Below are 23141 nucleotides of genomic sequence, written 5' to 3' on the forward strand. Positions count from 1 at the left end.
GGGAAGGCGTGTTTGGGGGGGTGTGTTTGTATGGGGGGCGCACATGTGCGTATACACGTGTGTTCTCATGTACGCATGTGCTTGTTCACGTGTTCCTATGTACATGCATGTGTGTTCTTATGTACACGTGTACCCAAGTGTGTGCACACGTGTATATGTATGTTTGCATGTACATGTGTGTGCATATAGGGGTGTGTGTGTGCACAGGTGCGTATGTGTGTATATAGGTGTGTACACGTGTATGTCTCTATATGCAAGTGTGGGTAGGTGTGAACACGCGTGGTTGCACACACGTGTGTATAGGTGTACATGTTTGCGTGTGTGTGTGCATACGTGTCTGCACGTACACGTTACGTACGTGCATGCGCTTACACGTGCGGAGAGGCAGACGTGTGCGTGATGTGCGCGCGAGCACACACCCGTGCGTATGAACGGACAGGCGCGTGCACGCGCGTGTGCCACGTGTCTGTGCGCGCCCGTACCCGCGTGAGCACACGCGTGCCCCGCTCGGCCTGCGCGGGCGCTCTGCGCGCGCACCTGCACGCGTGCGCATACGCGAGGGGGCGTGGTCACGAGGGGGCGTGGCTTGACGCGGGCGCGGTCAGGAGGGGGTGTGGTCGCGGCCGCCGCCGAGGCGCCGTCCAATGGGCGCGTGCGTTGCTGGGGAGCGGCGGAGCCAATGGGCGCGCGCGGTGCTGTTGCCCGGCGGCGCGGCGGCCGGGCCGGGGCGATGTGCGGGCCGCGGCGGCCCGGCAGCCATGGAGATCCGCTGCGGCGGGCTGCTCTTCAGCTCCCGCTTCGACTCGGGCAACCTGGCGCACGTCGAGCAGGTGGGGCCGCCCGGAGCGGGGGGCGGCGGGGGTGGGCCCGCGGGCTGCGGCGCCGCGCTGCCCCCCGCCGACTACGAGTTCAACGTCTGGACGCGGCCCGACTGCGCCCAAACCGAGTATGAGAACGGCAACAGGTAACGGCGGGGCTGGGAGAGCCCAGGGGGCTTTGGAGACTGGCTGGGGGTGGGCACGGGGGCCTGTGGAGAGGGGCCGGAGGGTCCTGGGGGACGGCTGGGGTGGGGGCATGGGGACAGCTCGGGGGGGCGGGGGTCGGTTGGAGGGGCCGGGGGATCCCAGGGGGCTTTGGAGAGGGGCTGGAAGCTCCTGTGAGGCTTTGGAGACCGGCTGGGCGTGGGCACGGGGGGCTGTGGAGAGGAGCTGGGGGTCTCCGAGGGCGGCTGGAGAGGCTGGGTGGTCCCGGGTCCCGGGGGAGTAGTTGGCAGGGTCTGGGATGCCCTGGCAGAGGGGGCTCACGGTGTCTGTGCGCCCGCCCCAGGATCTGGCAGGTTTTTGGTGGGGGGGACACCGATAAGGCTGGGTGGCGAGGTTGGGGGTCTCGGGAGGGGGGACTGGGGGGCTCAGGGACCCCAGGGCAGGGGCTGAGCCGTCGCTGCTGCCCCTCCCCAGGTCCTGGTTCTACTTCAGCGTGCGGGGGGGGGCCCCGGGGAAGCTGATCAAGCTGCACATCCTGAACATGAACAAGCAGAGCCGTCTGTACTCCCAGGGCATGTCCCCCTTCGTGCGCACCCTGCCCGTGCGGCCCCGCTGGGAGCGCATCCGCGAGCGGCCCAGCTTCGAGGTACGGGCAGAGGGGTGGGGGGGAGGCAGGGAAGGGACCCCGTGTTCAGGGTGTGGGCAGCTCTGGGGACACAAACAGCCCTCACTCACCACTCTGGAGTGACCTCCAGTCTCCCATGGCAGGGCAAGCAGCTGATTCGTACACTGGCAGCAAGTTTGTGGGTGACACCAAGCTGAGTGGTGCGGTGACACGCCTGAGGGATGGGATGCCATCCAGAGGGACCTGTACAGGCTGGAGAAGTGGGTCCCTGTGAACCTCATGGGGTCCAACCAGGCCAAGTGCAGGGTCCTGCCCCCAGGTCGGGGCAACCCCCGGTGCCAGCCCAGGCTGGGGATGGAGGGATGGAGAGCAGCCCTGAGAGAAGGGCTTGGGGGTGCCGGCGGGGAGAAACCGGCCATGAGCCGGCACCGTGCGCTGGCAGCCCAGAACCCCCCCGCAGCCTGGGCTGCATCCCCAGCAGCGTGGGCAGCAGGGCGAGGGGGGGATTCTGCCCCTCTGCTGCGCTCGGGGGAGACCCCCCTGCAGTGCTGCCTCCAGCGCTGGGGCCTCGGCACAGGAGAGACACGGAGCTGTTGGAGCGGGGCCAGAGGAGGCCCCGGAGATGCTGGGAGGGCTGGAGCCCCTCTGCTGTGGGGACAGGCTGAGAGAGCTGGGGGGGTTCAGCCTGGAGAAGAGAAGGCTCCGTGGAGACCTTCCAGCCCCTGCCAGTCCCTCAAGGGGCTCCAGGAAAGCTGGGGAGGGACTCTGGAGCAGGGAGGGGAGCCGTGGGACGAGGGGGAAGGGTTTTACACTGACAGAGGGGAGATTGAGATGAGCTATTGGGAAGAAATTCTTTGGTGTGAGGGGGGTGAGCCCCTGGCCCAGGTTGCCCAGAGAAGCTGTGGCTGCCCCATCCCTGGAGGGGTTCAAGGCCAGGTTGGCCAGGGCTTGGAGCAACCTGGGCTGGTGGGAGGTGTCCCTGCCCAGGGCAGGGGGTGGCACTGGGTGGCCTTTAAGGTCCTTATAACTCAAATCACTCTGTGATTCTGTGAGTCCAAGGGAGAGGGTGGGGGGTTAATGCCAAAGCCTCTTCCCAGGGCTGAGCACTCAGGAGAGGAGGACCCAGCCACTCTCTTCTCCGCTGGCCAGCTGAGGCTGGGGCACAGGCTCTTGCTGGGTGATTTCCCTGTTGTGTGACAGGGCAACCACAGAACTGCTCTCGGAGCACACCTGGGCCTTCCCTTCCCATTTGTCCGTTGTCAAAGTGGCCGCTAAAGGGCTATTCATGGCGAGGTGAACCGAGGGGAGCGGTGTGGGCCACCAAGCAGTGGGGGAGAGCCTAGGGAACCGAAACCAGCAGGAATGGCTGCGGCAGCGGGTTGACTCTCACAGCCCCATTGAGCTGTTTGGGCCTCGAACAGGATTTGCTGGTCTTGGGGTTTTCTGTCTTCGGTCTGGTAGGAGCTGCCTGGGGGAGTCAGTTCCGGGCACTCTGGGTCGTCCTTGTTGCAAGCAGCAGCCCCCCCCAGCATGTCCCCCCTTCTGCCCCATGGAACGGGGGCCGGAGAGAATCTCTCATCCCCTGGCTCAGGACCAGACAATGCTCGATTTGGCCCATGCCAGTGCCAGGGAGAGACGTGACGTACAGCTGAGCTTTGCAGCGCTTGTTAACTCTGCAAAGTGTGCCAAGACAGGGCAGTTCTTGTTGAGTCTCTGGGCACTGGCGGGTGGCACAAGGACCAGAAGGGACCCCCTGGGTTTCCCAGAGAGCTCTGCCCCAGAGCTCGTGTGTGGTGAGGGCTCGGCGTCCCTCCTCCCTCCGGGGACCCGAGTGCTGTGCAGCGAGCAGGGAAAAAAGAGTTTGCAGGAAACAGCCTGGTGTTTGGGGGATCTGAGCGGAGCGGGCTGGGATGTCCTGGGAGCGCAGCTTTGAGAACCGCACGGTTAGAGAAGGGCGAGCGGCTGCCAGCACCACCTGGTGCAGGGGGGAACGGTTGCGGCGGTGCCGGAGGAGAACCGCGGTGCCTGTGGTGGCCGTGGCTGCCTGGCCTGTGCCCGGGGGTGGCTCTGCATGGCCTCGGCCGGCTGCTCCTGGGGCCGTGCCTCCGCTCAGCCTCTGCTTTGTGTCTGTCCCAGATGGTGGAGACGCAGTTTGTGCTGTCCTTCGTGCACCGCTTCCTGGAGCACCGTGGTGCCACCACCTACTTTGCCTTCTGCTACCCCTTCTCCTACACCGAGTGCCAGGAGATGCTGGCGCAGCTGGACGGCCGCTTCCAGGAGTGCAGGCACATGTCTCCCAGCAGGTGCGCGCCCCCGGCCCCCCGCTCCCAGCCCTCGCCCGCTTGGCTTTGCCCCCGTGGAGGGAGCACGGTGTTGTCCGGCTCTGGCTGCAGGGGGTGTCCCAGCGCCCCCCCCGTAGTGCCTGGTGCTTGTGTCTCTGTGCCCCAGCTCTGCACGAGCAGCTGCAGCGGCTTCCCCCGAGCATGCGCTTCTGAGGGGCTTCCAGAGGGTCCATTATTGCTTTGGCTGGATCCCCCCGGCATTGCCAAGGGCAGGTTCCCAGCAGGCTGAGGAGGGGCTGTTACAGATCTGCAGCCCTCAGTTTAAGGAGGGGGCGTTCTCGGGGGCCAAGACCTCATTTGCTTTCACCCTCCTGGCTGCGGGAAGGTGGGTGCATCTCTCTCCTGCTGCTCCCTTCCCCTACGACTGCTGTCACAGAGGGAGATCTCGCCACCAAGAGCCAGCCTTAGCTCCGGGCTCTGTGTGGATCGTGCTAGGAAGCTCCTCTGATCTCAAGAATTTATTCCCAGAAGTCAGAGGAGAACTTAGTGGCTGGCTGAGGGGAGGAGAATGGAGTCAGTCTTCAGGTGTCTGTGGGTAGCTCTGTCCTGCAGCCCCTCCTGGCCCCAGGGGCTTTCCGTGCTGCGGGGCTGGGCTTGTAAACACCTCTTCTTAGGCAAGAGGCGAGCAGTGGTTTATTGGAAGGTGTTTGTTCTTAAATTGTTTTGTGATGGAGAACTATGAGAACTCGAAACCTGGCAGGCCGTCGGGAGGGGTGTGACGGCGATATTGTCGTCCCTGTGGGTCAAACCCGCCTTCGGATGGGAGGTTCCTAAGGCCCTCGGGATGGCTGCAGGGTTGGTGGTCCTGACCGACTGCTTCCGCAGGGGGCCCCCGGCGCAGCCCCCTGCACTGCGCAGGCGGGTCGTGCTCCCTTCTGCGTGACCGTTCCATCGAACCCCGGGGCTGGGGCCGGCTGTCGGGGACCCCGCGCACACCTCGCTGCTGAGGGTGGGCTCCCGAAGGACGGGGGCTGCTGCCTCCCTGCTCACCCCAGCTGATGCCTGCACAGGCCTCAGGGGGGTGGCCTGGGCCGCCGCTCTTTCCTTGCAACGAGCCACTGCTCGGGAGCATTCATGCTCCTGGCGGGCTCCCAGGGGAGCGGCGGTGGCCAGCCTGGCTGTGGGTGGCCACAGGCAGCAGGACAGGGGTTAGCGGCGGTGGCCAGCCTGGCTGTGGGTGGCCACAGGCAGCAGGAGAGGGGTTGGCGGCTCAGGCCAGGCTGGGGCTGTTCGACTCCCGGGGAGCGGAGCGAGCAGGGACGCGGTCCTGGATGGGCAGCTGGAGGCAGAGCTCAGGGCTCAGGCGTGGAGAGCGTCCCCTGCCCAACCAGGACCCCGCTTCGCTCCTGAAGGGCGTCTGTAGCAGCTGCCCCGGGGGAGGCCTGGCGTCCTGCCCCTCCGTCCCCGGCTCTGCTGCCCAGCCAAGCCGCTTTCGTCCCTGGAGGGGGAGCCTGTGCCCCCGCCAGGGCCGGGGCAGGCTGGCTGAGTGTCTCTCCTCGCCCTGCAGCCCCCTTGACTCGGTCTATTACCACCGGGAGCTGCTCTGCCACTCCCTGGACAAGCTGCGCGTGGACCTGCTCACCGTCACCTCGTGCCACGGCATGCTGGAGAAGCGGGAGCCCCGGCTGGACAAGCTCTTCCCAGACACCGCCACGCCGCGGCCACGCCGCTTCGCAGGGAAGAGGGTGAGCTGCTGCACCGGCGTTGGGGATGGCGAGTGTGGCCAGCAAACTGTGACAGTCCCCGTGTCAGGGCCTTGCTGCCACCCTTCTGTCTCTGCCTTGAAGAGAGGGGAGCTCCTGGGGAGCTGGAGCATTAGACCAGGGGGAGCGTGGGGAGTAGAGTCTGTGAGATCCCGCACTGGGACATGGGAACCGGGAGCCTGCCAGGAGCATCCCCATCACCTCAGCACCGTGAAATGCCCTCTGGTAGCACCACACGCGTGTTCCTCAGGGCAAAAATTAGCATCTCATTTCCTAAGAGTTTTATTTTTATTTATTATTTTATTTAATGGTGTGAGGTTCAACAAGGCCAACTTGGGTCACACCAACCCCAGGGACGCTCCAGGCTGGGGCAGAGTGGCTGGAGAGCTGCCCGGTGGAAAAGGACCTGGGGGTGTTGGTCGACAGCGGCTGAGTATGAGCCAGCAGTGTGCCCAGGTGGCCAAGGAGGCCACCACCATCCTGGCCTGTGTCAGCACTAGTGTGGCCAGCAGGAGTGGGGCAGTGACCGTCCCCCTGGACTGGGCACTGGGCAGGCCCCACCTCGAGGGCTGTGTCCAGGTTTGGGCCCCTCACGCCAAGAAAGACCTTGAGGGGCTGGAGTGTGTCCAGAGAAGGGCAACGGAGCTGGTGAGGGGTCTGGAGCACAAGTCTGGTGAGGAGCGGCTGAGGGAGCTGGGGGTGTTCAGCCTGGAGAAGAGGGGGCTGAGGGGAGACCTTCTCGCTCTCTACAGCTCCCTGAAAGGAGGGGGTAGCCGGGGGGGGTCGGGCTCTTCTCCCAAGGAACAGGCCATGGCACAAGAGGAAACGGCCTCAAGTTGCGCCAGGGGAGGTTTAGGATGGATATTGGGAACAATTTCCTCCTGGAAAGGGTTGTGAAGCATTGGAAGAGGCTGCCCAGGGCAGTGGTGGAGTCGCCATCCCTGGAGGGATTGAAAAGCCGGGCAGACGCGGTGCTGAGGGCCATGGGGTAGTGGTGGCCTTGGCAGCGTTGGGTTGATGGTTGGACTCGATGATCTGAAAGGTCCTTTCCAACCTGGGCAATTCTATGGTTCTTTTCTGTCCCCCTCTCATTGCTGTTGCCCGTTAAGCTGTGCAGAAGCTGAGGGAGGGGCTGTACTTGGCTGTCAGCCCCTGCCTGTGGGGACAGGGACGGGCAGGGAGCTCCCACTGTGGCTGCACAGAGCTGGGGTGGGCGTCCAGAGGCTGCACGTGTGTCTCCTGCTGAGAAGCTCCCACCAAGAGAAGGGCTTTTCAGGAGGGACTTTCCCCTGCCATTGCAGTCAGGCTTGTTCCTCGCTCTGTGGGGTCACTTGGGGCTTTTCCCCACGGCGCTTCTGCAGCTCCACTTCTCTGCTGCCCGCGCTCTGGTTTCTCTCGGTGGCAGGCTGTGGGGCGGCCGTCCCTGTAGTCTCGCACAGGGGTAACCAGCCTTGTTCCAAGTGGGACCTGGGAGAGGCACTGGGCAAAGAAGCCACTGAAACTGTTGTATTACCACAGCCTGCAGCCCGTTGTCTGCTCCATGTGAAGGCCTTTGCCGCGCCTCGGGCGGCACGGTGCCTGGCTGCGGTGCAGTGGGGCAGCCCCAGGGAGCGTTTGGTCCCTCGGCCGAGCCAGCACCTCGGGGCAGGCAGGAACCTGCCCATCATCCCTGTCTGTTCATCCCCAGGTGTTCTTCCTGAGCAGCAGAGTCCACCCGGGAGAAACACCCTCCAGCTTCGTCTTCAACGGCTTCCTGGACTTCATCCTGCGGGAGGAGGACCCCCGCGCCCAGATGCTGCGGCGGATGTTTGTCTTTAAGCTCATTCCCATGCTGAACCCCGACGGGGTGGTGCGAGGCCACTATCGGTGAGTGAGCGCAGGATGCGGCTGCCGCTTCGCTGGGGCTCAGGCGGGGCTGATCTCCCGGTTTGGAGCCTGTGTGCGTTCTGTGGTGGCCAGGAAGGACAGTCCTGAGATCCTCCATCGGTAGAATGAGCCGAGGTCCACAGGCTGCCACAACCTCTCTCTGCTACCCCTGGGATCTGTGGCAAGGGCTGGGGGCTGTGGTTGCCTGCATAGGTCACCTCCTGGATGAGGGCTTTCTAGCTCCAGCGAGCAGCGCTGCCCTGGGCCTTTGAGGCACTCGGACACTCTCCTGTCCTTGCTGTCCATGGCGTGTCGGAGCCGGGCCAGCATCAGGGAGGAGGGAGGTCGCTCAGGGCTCTGTCTGTCTCGCTGAGGCAAGTGCTGCATTGGGGCAGCGCCTCTGCCCGCTTGCCCGCGAGGAGTTGGTTTGGCCACTTGTCCTCCAGGATAGAGCCCAGGGCCTCGGCCGTGAGGAGGGAAGGTCGGGTTGGCTTTTGCGGAATGGACGGTGCTGCACAAAGAACCTCACGTCGCCTCTGCTCTCTCTGCAGAACTGACTCCCGTGGGGTAAACCTGAACCGCCAGTATCTCAACCCCGACGCCGAGCTGCACCCTGCGGTGTACGGGGCCAAAGCTGTCCTCCTCTACCACCACGTTCACAGCCGCATCCTGCCGGGCTCTCCCGACTGGAGGACGTACGTCTCCCCGCTCGGCACCAGCTCGCTAAGCACAAAATCTTCCAACCATTCCATCCGCAGCAGCGCCTCGTCCCTGGAGCCAGCCCTGTCGGAGCTGGAGAAGGCCAATAACCTCCGCAACTCGCCCAGCAGCTGGCGTGCCAGCACCTACTTCAGCCCTTCTCAGGAACCCCGGCTCTCGGCAGCGCCCACCGCCGAGCCGGGCAGCAAGGACCAGGCTGTCTGGATCCTGCCATCGAGCCACGCCGTGGAGCACTGTGAGGAGGAGGCCAGGAGGCCTCCGTCAGCACCTCTCCCCGAAACCATCTTGCCCCAGGACAGCGGGCTGGCCTACTACGTGGATCTCCACGGCCATGCCTCCAAACGCGGCTGCTTCATGTACGGCAACAGCTTTCCTGACGAAAACGATCAGGTGAGGGCAGGGGGTGGGAGTACGGAGGCGCTAGGGCAGGCTGGGACCCTCCCACTGCTCTGCCCCCTCCCCAGGGTCCCGAGCGCTCCCTCCGCTGCTGGGAGAGGGGGTGGGAGGTCCCTGTCACGCCAGAAACGGAGCTCCCTGTCGGGACAGGGCTGGTGCCCGAGGAGAGGGCGCTGGGCTGGCTGCGCTCCCGGTGCTCGGTAGGGTTTGCTCCCCTCTCCCCTCCCAGGCCTGTGACCGGGGCAGCAGCAGCAGGTCTGGGCTTTCCCCCGGGAGCTGGCGTGGGCAGGACAGAAGAGCTGCCCCCTCTTCTCCTAAGGGATGAGAGGGTGGGCAAGAGCCCTGCCGCGGGGGTCCCTCCTCTCGTCAGGAGAGCCCAGCTGCTGCCTCTCCCGGCAGGGGCAGGCAGCATCCCCCAGGCAGGGCTCGGGCATGTGGGATGCTGGAATTGGGCAGAGCAGCCCCGGTGCATCCCAGAGCTTGGCCCTGGCAGTGCTGGAGCAGGACGAGTGGACAAGGGCTCCCTGCCTCCAAAGTCACCCGTGTTCACCTCTGCGCGGCAGGTGGAGAACATGCTGTTCCCCAAACTCATCTCCTTGAACTCGCCGCACTTTGACTTCACGGGCTGTAACTTCTCGGAGAAGAACATGTACGCCAAAGACAAGCGGGACGGGCAGTCGAAGGAGGGCAGCGGGCGGGTGGCCGTCTACAAAGCCTTGGGGATCATCCACAGGTAGGCGAACCTCCCCGCGCTCACTTGCTCGCCGTCCCTGCCAGCTCCCCTCCATCCTGGCAGGGGGTGGTGTAGCGGTGTCCTGCGCGGCTCCTCAGGGTTGGGGCTGGCCAAGAAGAGCGTCACACGCTCGGTGCAGGCAGAGGCCGGGACCCGGCCGTACCAGGTCCCGCTGCATTCCTGACCCGCAGGCCTGGCTCCTCGTCCTCCTTCCCATCCCTCCTGCAGCTGCTTGTCCTCGCTGTTGCAGAGCTGCTTGTGTGCAGCTTTCCAGAAGGAATCCTCCTCTTGCCCAGATGTTTGTGTTTGTATTGAGCTGTAATTAAAACCTGTCGTAATGGGCTCAGCTTCCCCAGACCTCGCATGTGAGACTCCAGCCCCAGGCAATCCGTGATTCTGGGAGTTGGGGATATTTGTGTGACCCGTAGCAGCTGTGTGCCTCTCTCCAGCATTGGCTGGGATATTTTTGGCCTGTTTCTGTTGTGGTTGCTGGGAACATAAAAACGGATGAACTAATGAGACCAACAGCCAGTTTTACCCTATTTGTCCCCAGTGGCAGCCAGTCGCAGATGCCAAGGAGGCGTACAAGCAGAGAAGTGCGTAATGCCTCTTGAGGAGACGCTGCGCTCCCCGAGCATGTGTGGTTTGAGGAAATGGGGAAGCAGGGCCAGGCTTCCCACCCAAAGCCCCTGCACCTCCTCCCTGGTGAAGAGCTGCTCCCTGCGGCTGCGCTTTCCTCACTGGCTTAGGCTGGTGTGGGACCAGGCTCCGGCAGAGCTGGTGGCTCCCGCCGCTCCTTTCTCTCCCCCGTTTCCCCAGCACTTCGTGTGCTCCTCTGCTTCTCTGCGCCGGGTCAGGCACCGTGCTGATCCAGCGAAAACCGACCCTGCAATAACACACACATGAGTTTCCTGGGCTCGGGCTGCTGGTGGAGCCTCCTCTGTGGCTGTTTGCTGGAGCTGGCAGGGAACAGGCCGTGGTCGATCCAACAGCGATGTCCTGAAAGGTGGTGGGTGTTGTGCCGGTGCCCGGAGCGCTCTTGGTGCCCATGCAGTGCTGTGCGGGCATGTCCAGCGGATGGGGAGGGGGACTTGCTGGTCTCCTGCGGGGTTCGCAGGGGGAATTGTCTCTGTGCAGTCGGAGACATGTGAGCGATCCCGGCTGGCAGCTCCCAGTCACCCTTTCCTCCCTCCCACCTCTGGAAACGCGCTCTGGGAGGGATGCCAGTGATACCTCAGGGACCGAGGCGAGACTGCCCGGCCTCCCAGTCCCTGGATGGTCTTTTAGGCAAGAGATGCAACATTTGCCTTTCTCCGGCCATCAGGGACCCCTTCCCCACTCCCCATCACCTTCAGGGGATCACCGAGAGGAGCCCCATGGCTCCTGTTTCTCAGGAGATCTCCAACTCGATCATCCTCCATTTCTGGTGGTTTTCCTCCTGGAGCCCTGTCTCTGGCAGAGGGATGCTCCCAGCCCTCCCGCTGCTCTCTGCAGCGGAGCTCCGTCACGAGTCCCCTGGCAGCCAGCTCGTTTCCGGGTACGTCCCTCCATCTCCCCGGGGGCTGGGATGGGCCGTTCCTCCAATCCAAGGATTCTGTCCTCAAAAACCTGCTACCTCTCCTAAGCGTCCGTGTCCTTCAGAGCTGTCTCCGATGGGATCTCCCTCACTGCTGCCTGAATTAGCTGAAATTGCTCTTCTGGGCCTGGGGTCTGCGCCCTGCTGCTCTCCTCCCCTCGGATCATGAACTGTGTCACGGTCACTACAGACAAGGCTGCTGTTCGTTATCACATCCCCAGCTAACGACTTCCTCCTTGTCCGTGATCCAGCTGCGCATCGCCCCTGGGTGGCCCATCCAGCACCCGTACACCCACATCAGGAAGTTATCCCCCAACACCCCCCAGAAATCCGGAGGACTCCGGGACTTTCTGGGAATAGAAACAGCACTTAAGGGATGTTTCTGTCGAGATTGTTTCTCTGACCACTGCTGAGCGCAGGTGAACTTCCACCACCCACCGCGTTGCGCAGCAGAGATGCAGAGTAACCAGGCGCCGTGTGCCAGCATTCGTCGCGTATCTTAACAGCCATTAAGTTTTTTTCTCCCAGCAAACAGAGAAGCTGGAAGAAGGGGAGACCCCACGTAGCCTCCCTGGGGTCACTTTACAAGGCTCGGTGCCCAGCGGGACCCCCAGGTCCTGCGGAGCCGCTCTCCCTGGCCAGCCCCGGGCTGTGTGGCTGCGGGGTTGTTCCTCCCTGGGGCAGGACTCTGCCTTTGCCGGTGGGAGCATGGGGAGGTCCCAGCCTGGCAAATCCCTCTGGAGCAGCACCCCCAGCTCTGTGTCCTCTGTGCCTTGCTGGGGACACTGGTGAGGGGGCTCAGCAGCCTGGCACCGACCCGGGCACAGCCAGCACCGGGCACCTCATCGCCTGTCCTTCGTCCGCTCGCCTGCCGGCGGGGTGGGAGACGGTGTCCAGCGCCGTAAGCCATCGCCCACGGCTCTCCCTTGGAGCTGGCCCTGACATTGTGGAAGGCTGCCAGGGTGGTTACGCGCGATTTCTCCTTCGTAAATCCGCTGACCGCTCCCAGATGCCTTCCCTCCCTCCTGGCTCTCCAGGATTGCTTCCTCCATCACCTGGGGATCGAGATGAGGCTGACCAGCCCGTGGCTTCAAAGCCAGGGGCGATGTTTGCTTTCTCCCCGTCCTCGGGACCCCCCTCAGTAGCCAGGACCTCTCTGAGGTAATCGGCAGCAGCCCTGCTGAGACGTCGGCTGGCTCCTCGTCACCCACGGGGCTGTCTGCCTTGCTCCGGGCTTCCTCTGGTCTCAGGGGACGGGAACTGCTGAACACGGAGCTCGATGGTGACAACCGAGGTGAAGAAGGCATGGAGTACCTCGGCCCCCGTTCATTCAGCAGCTGGCTCTCACTCTCCCTTGTCTTCCTTCTGCTGGTGACACACCTTCTTGTACCCCTTCGCATCCCCCAACAGATTCAGCTCTGGGTGGGCTTTGGCTTTCCCAGCCCCATCCCTTTGGGCAGCATCTCTCTGCCCCCCCCCCCAGGTCACCTCTTCCTTTGTCCACCTCTTGTGTGATTCCTTTTTTCCGCCAAGTCCAAGCAGGAGCTCCGTGTTCATCCGCACAATCCTCCTGCCGCCTTTGCGTCGCTTCCCCGTGCCTGGGTGGGCTGATCTGGAGCAGGAGGAGACGAGCCCTGAAAATGAATCATCTCGCGGGGGCCCCGTCCCTGGGGACTCTTCCCAGCAGATCCCTGAAAAGGCAAAATCTGCTCTCCCAAACTCCGGGGCTGTGATCCTGCTTTTTGCCTTCTTCCTTTCTCTCGGGCCACTGAGCTCCGCCATCGCGTGGTCACTGTAGCCCAGGCTGCCCCCGACCTGCTCCCCTGGCTGGTTCTTGGGCTGTAAGTGGGCCCATGGAGGCCACGGGGGTGCGACCTGGCAGATTTTAAAGAAAATTGCTCATTGTTGTCATTAATGGGCAAGGTTGGCATCGCTGCAGCGTCACAGCCCCAGCGCACCCGTCTGCTGCCATTTCGGTTTAACGAGGCTTAGCCCCTGTCTGCCCTGCTGAGCTGGGCTCCTGCCCGGCTCCCTGCGTGGCACCTTGCCCGGCTGGCCGGGGAGGGCTGGCTGGCCGTCCGTCCGTCTGTCCGTCCCGCTCCCTCCCTGCTCTGTGAAGCGCCAGCACCGAGCTGCTGGCGTGGGGCAGGCAGCGCGGGGCCGGGACACAGACCCTCTGTCTCTGGAGAGGAGGGATCCGGCGCCCCTTCTCCAGCTCCTCCGCAGCTCGGGGGGCACATGGGGAAGAGCCCCCGGCCCTGCAGTGCCAGGCTGGGAACCGGTGGCTGGGGAGGGGGTGATCCCCTCTGCCTCCTGGAGCCCAGCGGGCTGTTTGCTGGCCCTGCTTTGGCAGGGGGTCGGACTAAATGATCCCTGGAGGTCCCTTCCGACCCCCCCATCCTGTGACTCTGCGTTCAGTCGGCCTCGTGCTGCCAGGGGTGTCGCGGTGCCGGCGTCAGTGGTGATGCCGTGGTGGTTACCCAGAGGGTGCCAGGGCAGCGTTGGCACGCGGCGGCAGGGGAAGGCGAGTTTCTCGGGTCAGTGGGTGACCCTGCAGTGGGGTTTGACACCCCCGTCACACCCGGCTCCCCACAAGGCTTCGGCTTTGCCGGTTTACTCGGGTTTCCTCGGTGAGAGTTCCCAGTTCCCCTCGCTCGTTACCTGCGCTCCCGCTGGCAGTTTGGAAACCATCAGGAGACAGCACTTCCTGGCCACAGCTGGTTTTGCCAGTGCCTCTGCTCCGCGTGTTGGCCGCACAGCGTGTCCGAGCTCTCCCCTCCACCGCCAACCTCCGGCCCCTGCGCTCCCGGCTCTGCCAGCAGCGTGTCCGGCTGCTCCTCTGCCCGGGGCTCGCTGACCCACGGCTCCGACCCAGTGACTTCTCGCTGGGCTTTCCCTGGAAGTGAGGACACCAGAAGGCTGTTCAGCGGCTCTCTTGCCCTGAAGTCCTGCAGCCTGTGCCACCTCGGTGGTCCAGTGTCTCATTGCCGGAACATGGGTACAGCGTGAGGCTTTGCTCCCGGGGAGTAGCTGATTCTCTTGCCCTGTCCCTAGCGTGAATTCACCAGGGGTGGTGGCAGGCCCTATTAGGACAACTAGAGAACATCTTCTGGTAGTTGCTTCACCCTCAAAAGGCAGCAGCTGGGGTGTCCCTAGCAGCTCTGGGTGCCGTGATTGGTGATTGAAGGTAAGAAGTGGGTACTGTGACACTTTGGGAGCTCGGTGGTCACTGGCTGCTCCTGCTCCCCCATGGCCAGTCCTTTCTTTGGCATTGATTTCAGAGTCTGGTCCCTTGGCTCGTCACAGGCACAGGTCAGAGGCACCTCTCTGTCCTCAGCACGCCGCTGGCTTCCACCTGATGGCCAGCTGCTGCTTCTTCCCCCCCCTTTTATCCCTACCTCAGCAGATGAGACAATGTGTGGGTCACACCAAGAGCTGCGATGCAATGGCAGGAGCCACCTCTTCTCTCCGGGGCTCAGGGGGGGACACTGGTGGCTCCCAGGTGACCCCGGCTCTGCTTGTGCGGTGTCGCGGTGCTCGGGCAGGTGCGGATCTGTCGGGTAACGTGGGCTGCTTTGTGCTTCACAGCTACACGCTGGAGTGCAACTACAACACGGGGCGCTCGGTGAACAGCATCCCGGTGGCCTGCCACGACAACGGGCGGGCCAGCCCGCCGCCCCCCCCCGCCTTCCCCTCCCGGTACACCGTGGAGCTGTTTGAGCAGGTAAGGGGGTGCCCAGCAGCGGGGGGCTGTCTGAGCAGGGAAGGGGGTGCCCAGCAGCGGGGGGCTGCCTGTGCGCAGCCCTGCCCTGCCCTCGGCGCTGTGGGCAGCACTGTCAGCAGCCAGGAGGAACTTCCACCTTCTCTCCTGCTCCTGCGCTCGCGTGTCCCCGTGAAAACTCCCGCGCCGGTCGGCGGTGGGGGTTTGGGGAGCTGTGCAGGGGCTTGGGGTGCTCTCAGTGTCCGTGCCGTAACCTGTCGGTTCATCTCAGCATGTACCAGTCCACAGGGCCATCTGTGCCTGCCCCCGCCGCTGACCCCAGCCCCAAAACGCTTTGCTCAATGGCTGGAGGCTTCTGCCCCTCTGGGACAGCACGGGGTTGTCCCTGTGCGTCTCACGTCACCGCTGACGTGTGGGGCCCCTGGGCCCTCCCCAGTGAGTCTGGGGATGCTCGTCTGGTGCCCGCAGCGAGAGGTGACCAGTCCCTGTGGCCGTGGGGACCTGACTCCCCCTTGCCCTGCCCTCACCCCGAGACCCTCCGGGAACACTCCTCCCGCTGGGGAGCCTGACTGTGACGGAGGTGAAACGAGCTCTGGGGGGGCGGTCTGGGATTTGGGGTTGGGTTTTCTTGTCTGTCTTTGTTTTCCTGCCTCAATCCCAGGAGCTGCTGCTCCTTCTCAGTGGGTGTCTCTTCCCTGGCAGGTGGGGAGAGCCTTGGCGGTGGCCGCGCTGGACATGGCAGAGTGCAACCCCTGGCCCCGGATCGTCCTGTCGGAGCACAGCTGCCTCAGCAACCTGCGGGCCTGGATGCTGAAGCACGTGCGCGGCATGAAGGGCGCAGGCGGGGGCCCGCGGAGGAGAGGAGGTGCCAGGACCCCCCCCAGGAGCTCCACGTAAGGGCCTGCCGGGTTGAGTGTTCAGGAGCTGCAGGATAACGCCAATTAGAGATGATAAATGTACTCCAAGTGAGTTACCCTGCAGCTAACGAAGCCGAAGTCTATTTGCTTGCTTTCCCGCTTTGTCGGGCCCCTGCTTGTCCCCGCAGGGTTTGCGTTGCGAACCGCAGGTGTCCCTCAGCACTGCGTCCTCTCAGGGACAAGGGACACGCAGCCGGGCAAGGGGAAGCTGTTCGGGATCCACCTGCCCCAGTACCCGGGGGGTGATTGTCTGCCTGCAGAGAGAAGCGGCATCTCCCCAGCCCGGTCTGGCGCTGGGGTGGATTTGGGACGGGGGGCGAGGGAGCGGGAACTCTGAAACGCTGCTGCTGCCCCGAGGCTGTGGGGACAGGACGTACAGCAAGGGGGACTGGGGTCTGCTGAGGGATAGCCCCCGGTGACGTTCCTGTCCCCCCTGCTCGCCAGCTATCGGGGTCTGACGGAGCTGGCGTCCTGCAGCAGTGGCAGCCCGGGCTGTGGGGCAGAGCTGGCTGGGAAGGACGGGGGCACGCAGAGGGGACCCCCCTCCCCGCAGAGCCGGGCTGAGACCCCCGCTTCTCCTCCCCTTCCAGTGGGCTCCCCACCTCGGCCTCCGATAACGCCCTGTCCCGCATGAGGAGCTTCAGCAACGGCACCAGCGGGAGCGGCAGCAGCCAGCAGGACTCGCCGCAGATCAAAGCCTCCCCCAGCTTCACCTTCAGCTGCAGCAGACCCCCGGGCCCGGCCGCTGCGAGCAACAGTCCCCAGAAGGGCAGCGCCAGAGCCCCGGGCAGAGGTAAGCTGGGCTGGGGACCTCTTGTGCGCTTGGTCCCGTACCTGTCGAGCTGCTGTGCGAAGCCGCAGCCCTGAGGAGAGCTCTGCGCCAGCGTAACCCTGTGCTTTGATGTAATAAAAGTGGTTTTGCGTGGAAGAAGTGGGTGTGAACCGCAGCCCCAGCCCCTCGGAAGGGCCCTGGATGCCGTGCTCAGCTCCGCGCTCCGTCCCGAGCAGAGCGGCCCCGGCTGGCTCAGGACAGACACCGCACGGCCAAACCCGGGGCTTCTCCAGCCCGGCTTCCGCAGGGAACCCAGGGGGCCCAGCCGAGCTCCGGCCACCGCTTCGGCAGCCCCCGGCTGGGCAGGAGCTGCTTCTCCTGCACCCAGAGCCACGTGGCTCCGTCCCCTGCGGGCTGCCGGGGTTGGGGCCAAGGGGCTCTGAAAGGACGGCACAGAAAACCTCCACTTGCCTTCCCTCGGCCTCAGCTGCTCCCAAAGCATTCCCGAGGCCTGCAGGGACACACCAAAGTGCCTTTTCCCTTCCCAGGCACCTGCTGAGCCGCAGTCGATGGTGGCGTGTGGCTCTGGTCAGGGGAGGCAGGCTGGCAGAGCTCTAAGTAGTCACTGGGGGCTTTGAATATGTGGTGAGTCCTGTCCGGCGGGGGCTGACTTGCAGCGCCGGGCTGCCTGCACGGCTGGGGGAATGCCGCCGCTTGCCGCCCTGCGAGCCCCGCGAGCCCCGTGGCCGGTGCCCCACCAGCCCTGTGGCCGCACTGCGCTCTGGCAGCAGGGGGGGTACCGAAACAAGGCAAGGGGCTCTCTGTGCCCCCGGTGCTGGCTGCCTCCCCCCCGGGCTGGGGCTGGCAGGACGGGCAGCGCTGCTCCGGGCTGCACGGGGCTTCGGTGCTGCAGCCGGCTGGGCTGTGGCGGGGAAGCCCCGGTGCTCCGTGCTCCTCTGTGGGCTGGTCCCACAGGCCCCCAGCGAAGGGAATGGGGCTGGACTGGGAGCCCTGGTCTGCTGTGGGGCTCCGGGCCCCCGCGAGCACCGTGCTCTGCAGTATCCCAGCGCCCAAAGGTTGGAGGCGTGTGAGCGAGGGCCCGCGCGCGGGGCAGGGGGGGCTGGCTGTGTGACTCTGGGTGTGACTGTCCTTGTGTCGAGGCTCTGTGTACTGGTGCTGCTCTCGGGAGCCATCGCTGCCTTTCCCACCCTCGGCTCCCTTCTCCTGCTCCGCCTGTGTTTCTCGCGTCGCTTCGTCCTCCGTGTTTGCTTTCCGGCACTGTGTCGTGATTGTTTCTCATCTGCCATGAGAACATGGTGGGGAGGAAATAAAATTATGTTCTCATGGGCACGTTGTGACGTCTGTTCCTTCTGCCGTGCATGCTGAGCCACCCCGGAGCCAGCGGGAGCAACCCCCTGGCCCCATCCCCGGTGCCGGGGAGTCGGTGACAGTCGGGCGCGCGAGCAGGAACAGACCTGGCGGGGCGAGAGGGGAAGAGCCTGTTGCGATAGGGGGGTTCCGCGCCGTGCTGCCTCCCCGGTCTGCGCTCTCCTCTTGCTGCCCACGGTGCCAGCGAGTGCTGTCGGCACAGCCTCTTCCAGCGAGGGCAGCTGTGACCGGCAGAGCCGAGTGCCACTGGGACACTCTGCCCTGGTGCTGGTGGCTGCCTGGCTCCTGGCACTGGCTCTTGTGGCCCTTATGGCTCTCCCTTCCCTGCTCTGGCATCACCCAGCAGCTCCACTGCCTGTGTGCCGGGTCCGGCTGGCCCCCCCGCAGTGCTGCCATCCCAGCGTGCAGGCCCCGGCAGCACCGGCACCACCACAGCTGCCCAAGGGAACATGGCCCAGGAATGCTTTGACCCCGCGGCTTTGCCTTACGAGCCCCATGCCGCTGCCTGGCGTGCCAAGGTGGGGGTTAGATGGTGCAGGATGAGGAGACCGTGCCCCGGCCCTGTCCATCCTTCCCCTTCCTGCAGACACGCTGCCACCATCCTCCCCCCGTGCGGCCGGAGGAGCCGGGGCGAGGGCTGGCCGTGCCCCGAGGGCGCGGGGGCTGCTCTCCCGCCTGGCCCTGCAGGACAGCCGTCCCCGGAGATGGCCGGGCTGCGCGGACGATGGCCTGTCCCAGACCTGATGGGGGTCAGAGACGCGTCTGCCTCCCAGCTGCTTCCTCAGAGCCTCGCAGGACGGGAGCCCTTTCCTGGTGGGCTCCAGCCACAGCCCTCCCGGCATGGCATGTGCCCAAGCTGTCTGCTAGCCACGGGGGCTGGGCCCCCTGCCCTCCTCTCTGCTCTGTGCCAGCCCTGGCTGCGTCAGGGACCGGTGTCCCCACAGACGCAGTGGGGGTTCACCCCCTGAAGATGGGACCAGGCAGGTCCCTGTGGGCGCAGGAGGAGAGGGCAGAGCCCGTGCCCCACGGTGCTGCTGCAGGAGCCACTTTGCCACGTGGCTGCTTGCGAGTGCCGGGGAGGCGGGGGGGGGTGTCTCTGCAGGCTTTGACCCCTGCAGGCAGATCACTGCCCCCAGTGACCCGCTCGCCTGCCGCTGGCCTTTGCTGGCTGGAGTTTGTGGCCAAGTTGTGCCATTTTGGTTGTGACGAGTCCGAGTTTGAGGGCTGTCACTCAGCAGTACCACCCGCTGTCACCGCACAGCCCGGGCACTGCTGCTGCTTGCTGCAATCCCGCCTCGGTGCTGGCTTTGCCGCACCCCGGCTCCTGCTTGCGGGGTCTCACTTGCTGCAGGGTACCCCCTTGCTCAGGGCTTGCTCCGGCGTCTTAGGTGGTGTCCGTCCCCCAGGGGACACTGCTGTGTCAGCCCCCCCAGCCACTTGGCCCCTGCCGTGGGGTGGGAGGGAGTGGGTGAAAGCGAGAAGACCCCCGGGGTGGGATAAGGACAGTTCAACGGGGAAAGCAGAAGCTGCGTACGTGAAGCAAAGCCACCGCGGGTGCTCCGTCACTGCTGACCATCGCAGGCGGGTGACAAACGCCATCACCCCCGACATCCCCATTCCTCCTCCCTAGCTTTGGTCACCGAGCACGATGTCCTGTGGGCTGGGATGTCCCCCGGACGGGGGGGGGGGTCAGGCGCCTTCCCTGTCCCCCCTCAGCCCCGAGTGCTTTTGGTAGGTGTGGGACGAACTTGAGAGCGCTGCTCACTCGGCCGGGCCGTGTGCCAGTGCCCACGGGGCCGGTCTGACACCGTCGGCGTGGCCGGGTGCGCTGGGGGCCGGTGCTGGGCGTGCTGCCACCCCCGGGCTCTGCCCTGGGTGCAGGCTCCACGTTTGCCCTCAAGCTCCCGCCGTCTCTCTTGCCCCGTTTCGGCAGCCGTCGTGGCGGTGCTGCCCCAGCGCGCTGCTGCCTCTGGTCTTGCTCCCTCCAGGCTTCTCTGCTGGCACCGTGTCAGTTCAGCGCGCATCTCACCAGCAGGGCCAGCGGCACGCAGCGGGATTGAGCCCTGTCCGTCCCGGCATGCCGCTGCGCCGCGGTCCTGACCTGCACCACCCTGCCTGTCCCCGTTGGCCCTGCCTGTGTCCCGCATGCCAGCGCGGGCACAAAGCCCATCCTCGGCCGCAGCCTCGTCCTGCGGCGATGAGGCCGCGTTGGCTGGTGCTGCTGCGTCTGGCTCCAGCCCGGGCCCCCACCGCCGTCCCCACACCGAGCTGTGGTGTGCCTGTCACCATCCCCCCCCGCCAGCACTTTGGCTGCTGCCAACGCAGCTCCTCTCGCTCTCTGGCACTGGAACGGTGCTGGCATGGCGGCCGTGTGGGTGTCCGTGTGTCTGTCCGTCTTTGCCGTGCCAGGCCCTGGCCCCTCCTGCACAGCCAAGACCCACAGGCAAAGCAGTGCCGTCACCCCGTCTGTGCCACTGCGGCACAACTGGCAGCCGTGGCCGGCTCAGCTCCTGGCCTGTGTGGGCAGGTGGCCACCAGCCCGGCGAGGGCTCTGCCCCGGCACTTGCCACAGCAGCAGCACTCGGGGCTCGGCCAGGCCATGCCAATCCGCACCGCAGCGGCTCTCTGTGCTGGGAGCAGGCAGCCGGTGCCCCCGCCACAGCCCCCGCGCCGACCCCAACACATCCCCGGCACAGGCTGAGCTCTGTCTCGTTTGTCACGCAGGGACTTTGCTGGCAGGTGCCCGGGGAGCACCAAGCACCAACACCAGCCACGGACCGCGGGAGGCCCAGCGCAGCACGGGAGAGCCGGCAGCGGCCCACGGCACGGCACCACTGCAGGTACCGCAGGGCACCGGGGCTGGGGGGGGAACCCTGGGGGGACGGTGTCACCCTGGGGGGGACGGCAAGGCCCAGAGGATGTGGGGCTGGGGTACGTAGTGGGGCAAACTGTGCCCTCCTGAGCCATCCACACCATCCCAGTGTGTGGGGCACAGTACACCGACCCCCCCGGCTGGCCAGGGGGCTTCACAAAGAGCTCAGAGACCCCCATCTGAGACACCCTGTCTGCGGGGCTCTGCCAGGAGCTTCTACCCCACGGGTATTTTCCTGAGCCATGCAGAGGCCCCAGGGGTCAGGGTTCCGGCTCTGCAGGACCCCCGGCAGCCGGCGGGGGGATTCTGCAAGACCGGGGGCCAACGCCCCTCCTGGGCACTGTCTCCGCTCCCCACAGGTGCTCCCAAAGAGGCTGGACACCAGGAGAGCCCCGGCGCAGCCTGGGTAAGCGCCAGCAGCAGCTGTGGTGTGGGGCCAACCCACAATGTGGGGCAAAACCCCGTCATGCGGCCACCCCAGAGGTGTGCCGGGGGGGGGAGCCCCCCAGCAAAGCCCCGGCCGGGCAGCAGGGCGGGAGCTGGGGGGGGTCTCAGGAGCAGGACGTGGTTCTCCACAGCCTGGGGGGGGGCCCCTGCAGGATCCCCCAGGGAGGAAGCCCCGGTGGGCCCTGGCACAGGGCTGGGGGGTGGCCCCCACCCCGCTGGCCTCACTGGGGGCCGCAGTGCCAGTCTGGCGCTCCCCTGGCACCGGCTGGGTGACCCTGACCTGCTGCAGCAGGCAGAGGGGGCTGGGGCCCTGACACCACCAACCCCAGGTGCCGGGGCACACCGGGGAGGGGTGCCCGTGCCCTGCCGGTGGTGACACCAGTCTCTGTCCCCACAGCACCCTGCCCGGAGCTCCCCGCATCCCTCGGGGGGGTGCAGAGCACCGAGGGACTCCTCCTGCATGGGGGCAAGCGCCTGCACCCCCAGGTACGGCCCTGCGGCGCTGGGGAGCTGCGGCGCTGTCAGGGGGACCCCAGCCCTGCCCTGCCCCAAGCCGGCAGCGCCTGGGTGGGGGCCACGGTGCTGGGGAGGGGGCTCCGGCCCCCCCTGCCTCAGCCCCTCCCCACCCCGCTCTCCTCCACCGCAGCGCCGGGACACCGGCCCCCCCCTCGCCCCGCTGCCCCCGGCGCCTCCGCTCCTGCTGCGCTGAGGCCTGGTACAGCCACCAGCACCGGGGGGCACGGCCTAACCGCAGCCACCGGCACCAGGGGGGCAGGGCTGGGCCCCCCAGACCAAAGCTGCACCAGCGCAGAGACGGAGCCATGGCACCGCTCGCCCCCAGCACTGCCGCCACCTGCACTGGCGCGGCCACCACTGTGGCCCCCACCGCATCGCCCACGCCCCAGCGACGGCGGCTCCCAGCGCAGAACGGCCCCGCTCCTCCCCGCAGGCCCGGCGGAGGGGCCCGGCGGCGGCGGGAGAGATTTTTACGTCACACGGTTTGGTCTTGTATCATCGTGTTTCCGTTAAAGGTGGTTTGGAAGAAGCGCGGCCTCCGGCCTCTGCGTGGCACCGGCAGGGCCGGGACCCCACGGGTCATGGCGCGGGGGGCGGGGGGGCAGCGGAGCCGGTGGGTGCGGGTGTCATCCCGGCGCGGGTGTCGCCGCCGTCCCTCGCTCACTCCTGCTTCTTGGGGTTGTTGACGGCCACGTAGTGGTAGAGGACGACGAGGAGGAAGAGCGACACCCCCAGCATGTTGGCGAAGATGGCGAGCTGCACGTCCGTGATCATCCTGGGGGGGGACACGGTGACACCCCGGGCCAGGAGACCCTGCACCCCGCCGCGGCCTGGGACGGAGGGGCCGACCCCGGACCCCGCAGTGCGGCGGGGGAGCCCCGGGCAGACCCGGCCCCCCTCAGCCCCACGCCCGCTGACACCCATCCCCCCGGTGACCCCCCCGGGGCAGGACCCCCCCCCCCCCCGGCGGTCCGCTGCGGCGGGGCCCTCCCCGAGCAGACCCGACCCTCCTCACCCCCACCCCCGGGACCCCCCGCACCCCGCTGCGGCCTGGCACCCCGGGTTGCCCCCCCCGGACCCCACGCACACACCGACCACCCCCCCCCCCCCCCCCCCGGTCCCGGGCCCCGCGCTCACGCGCCGCCGCCGCCGCCACGTCTCTCGCTCCGCCGCGCGCCACTTCCGGGCGCGGGGCACGCCGGGAGGGGCGGGGGCAGAGGGGTCGCCACGGCAACGGGGCGAGGCCTGGGGGAGGGCGGCACGGCTGGGGAGGAGGTGACGTCATGACCGCCTGCGGCTCCGCCGTGACGTCACGGCCCGGTCCCGGCCACCCCGTGACGTCACGGCGGCCGGTCTGTGGCCGCGGGGCCGGGCTCGCCCCGCCCCCCCCCCGGCCGCCGCCGCCGCCATACAAGGCCGGGCGCGAGCGCGGGGGCGGGGCCGCAGGGGGCGGGGGCAGCCCGGAGCGGGGCAGCCCCGGGGCGGCCCGCGCTAATTACAGCTGCTAATTGCGGCGGCGGGGCCGGGGCCGGGCCGGGCCTGACCTCCCCCCCCGGGCACGGC

General features: G+C 66.3%; 2 protein-coding genes across 5 annotated transcripts; one reads left to right on the top strand and one right to left on the bottom strand.

The window, feature by feature from the left end:
- Positions 1-685: 685 nt before the first annotated feature.
- AGBL5 (AGBL carboxypeptidase 5) lies at positions 686-22264 on the top strand. 4 transcript variants are annotated; one of them, XM_054195998.1, is made up of 14 exons: positions 686-964; positions 1458-1629; positions 3745-3911; positions 5458-5635; positions 7341-7519; positions 8071-8629; positions 9199-9368; positions 14533-14668; positions 15368-15558; positions 16173-16375; positions 20468-20583; positions 20975-21021; positions 21460-21548; positions 21709-22091. In XM_054195998.1, the coding sequence occupies exons 1-14, from the start codon at positions 759-761 to the stop codon at positions 22089-22091; spliced, it is 2796 nt and encodes a 931-aa protein (XP_054051973.1). In that variant the 5' UTR covers positions 686-758. The 4 variants fall into 4 exon arrangements, 3 of the variants coding, with proteins under 3 accessions (XP_054051973.1, XP_054051972.1, XP_054051974.1); XM_054195997.1 differs by having other exon boundaries at positions 688-964; positions 21460-22264; XM_054195999.1 differs by lacking the exons at positions 686-964; positions 3745-3911 and having other exon boundaries at positions 1493-1629; positions 21460-22264.
- Positions 22062-22872, bottom strand: OST4 (oligosaccharyltransferase complex subunit 4, non-catalytic). The gene is made up of 2 exons (XM_054196000.1): positions 22716-22872; positions 22062-22353 (listed from the first exon to the last, which is right to left on the bottom strand). The coding sequence occupies exon 2, from the start codon at positions 22350-22352 to the stop codon at positions 22239-22241; it is 114 nt and encodes a 37-aa protein (XP_054051975.1). The 5' UTR covers position 22353; positions 22716-22872; the 3' UTR covers positions 22062-22238.
- Between the last annotated feature and the right edge of the window lie 269 nt (positions 22873-23141).

This window comes from Rissa tridactyla, chromosome 3 (genome assembly GCF_028500815.1).
Source record: "Rissa tridactyla isolate bRisTri1 chromosome 3, bRisTri1.patW.cur.20221130, whole genome shotgun sequence".
Lineage (NCBI taxonomy): Eukaryota > Metazoa > Chordata > Aves > Charadriiformes > Laridae > Rissa > Rissa tridactyla.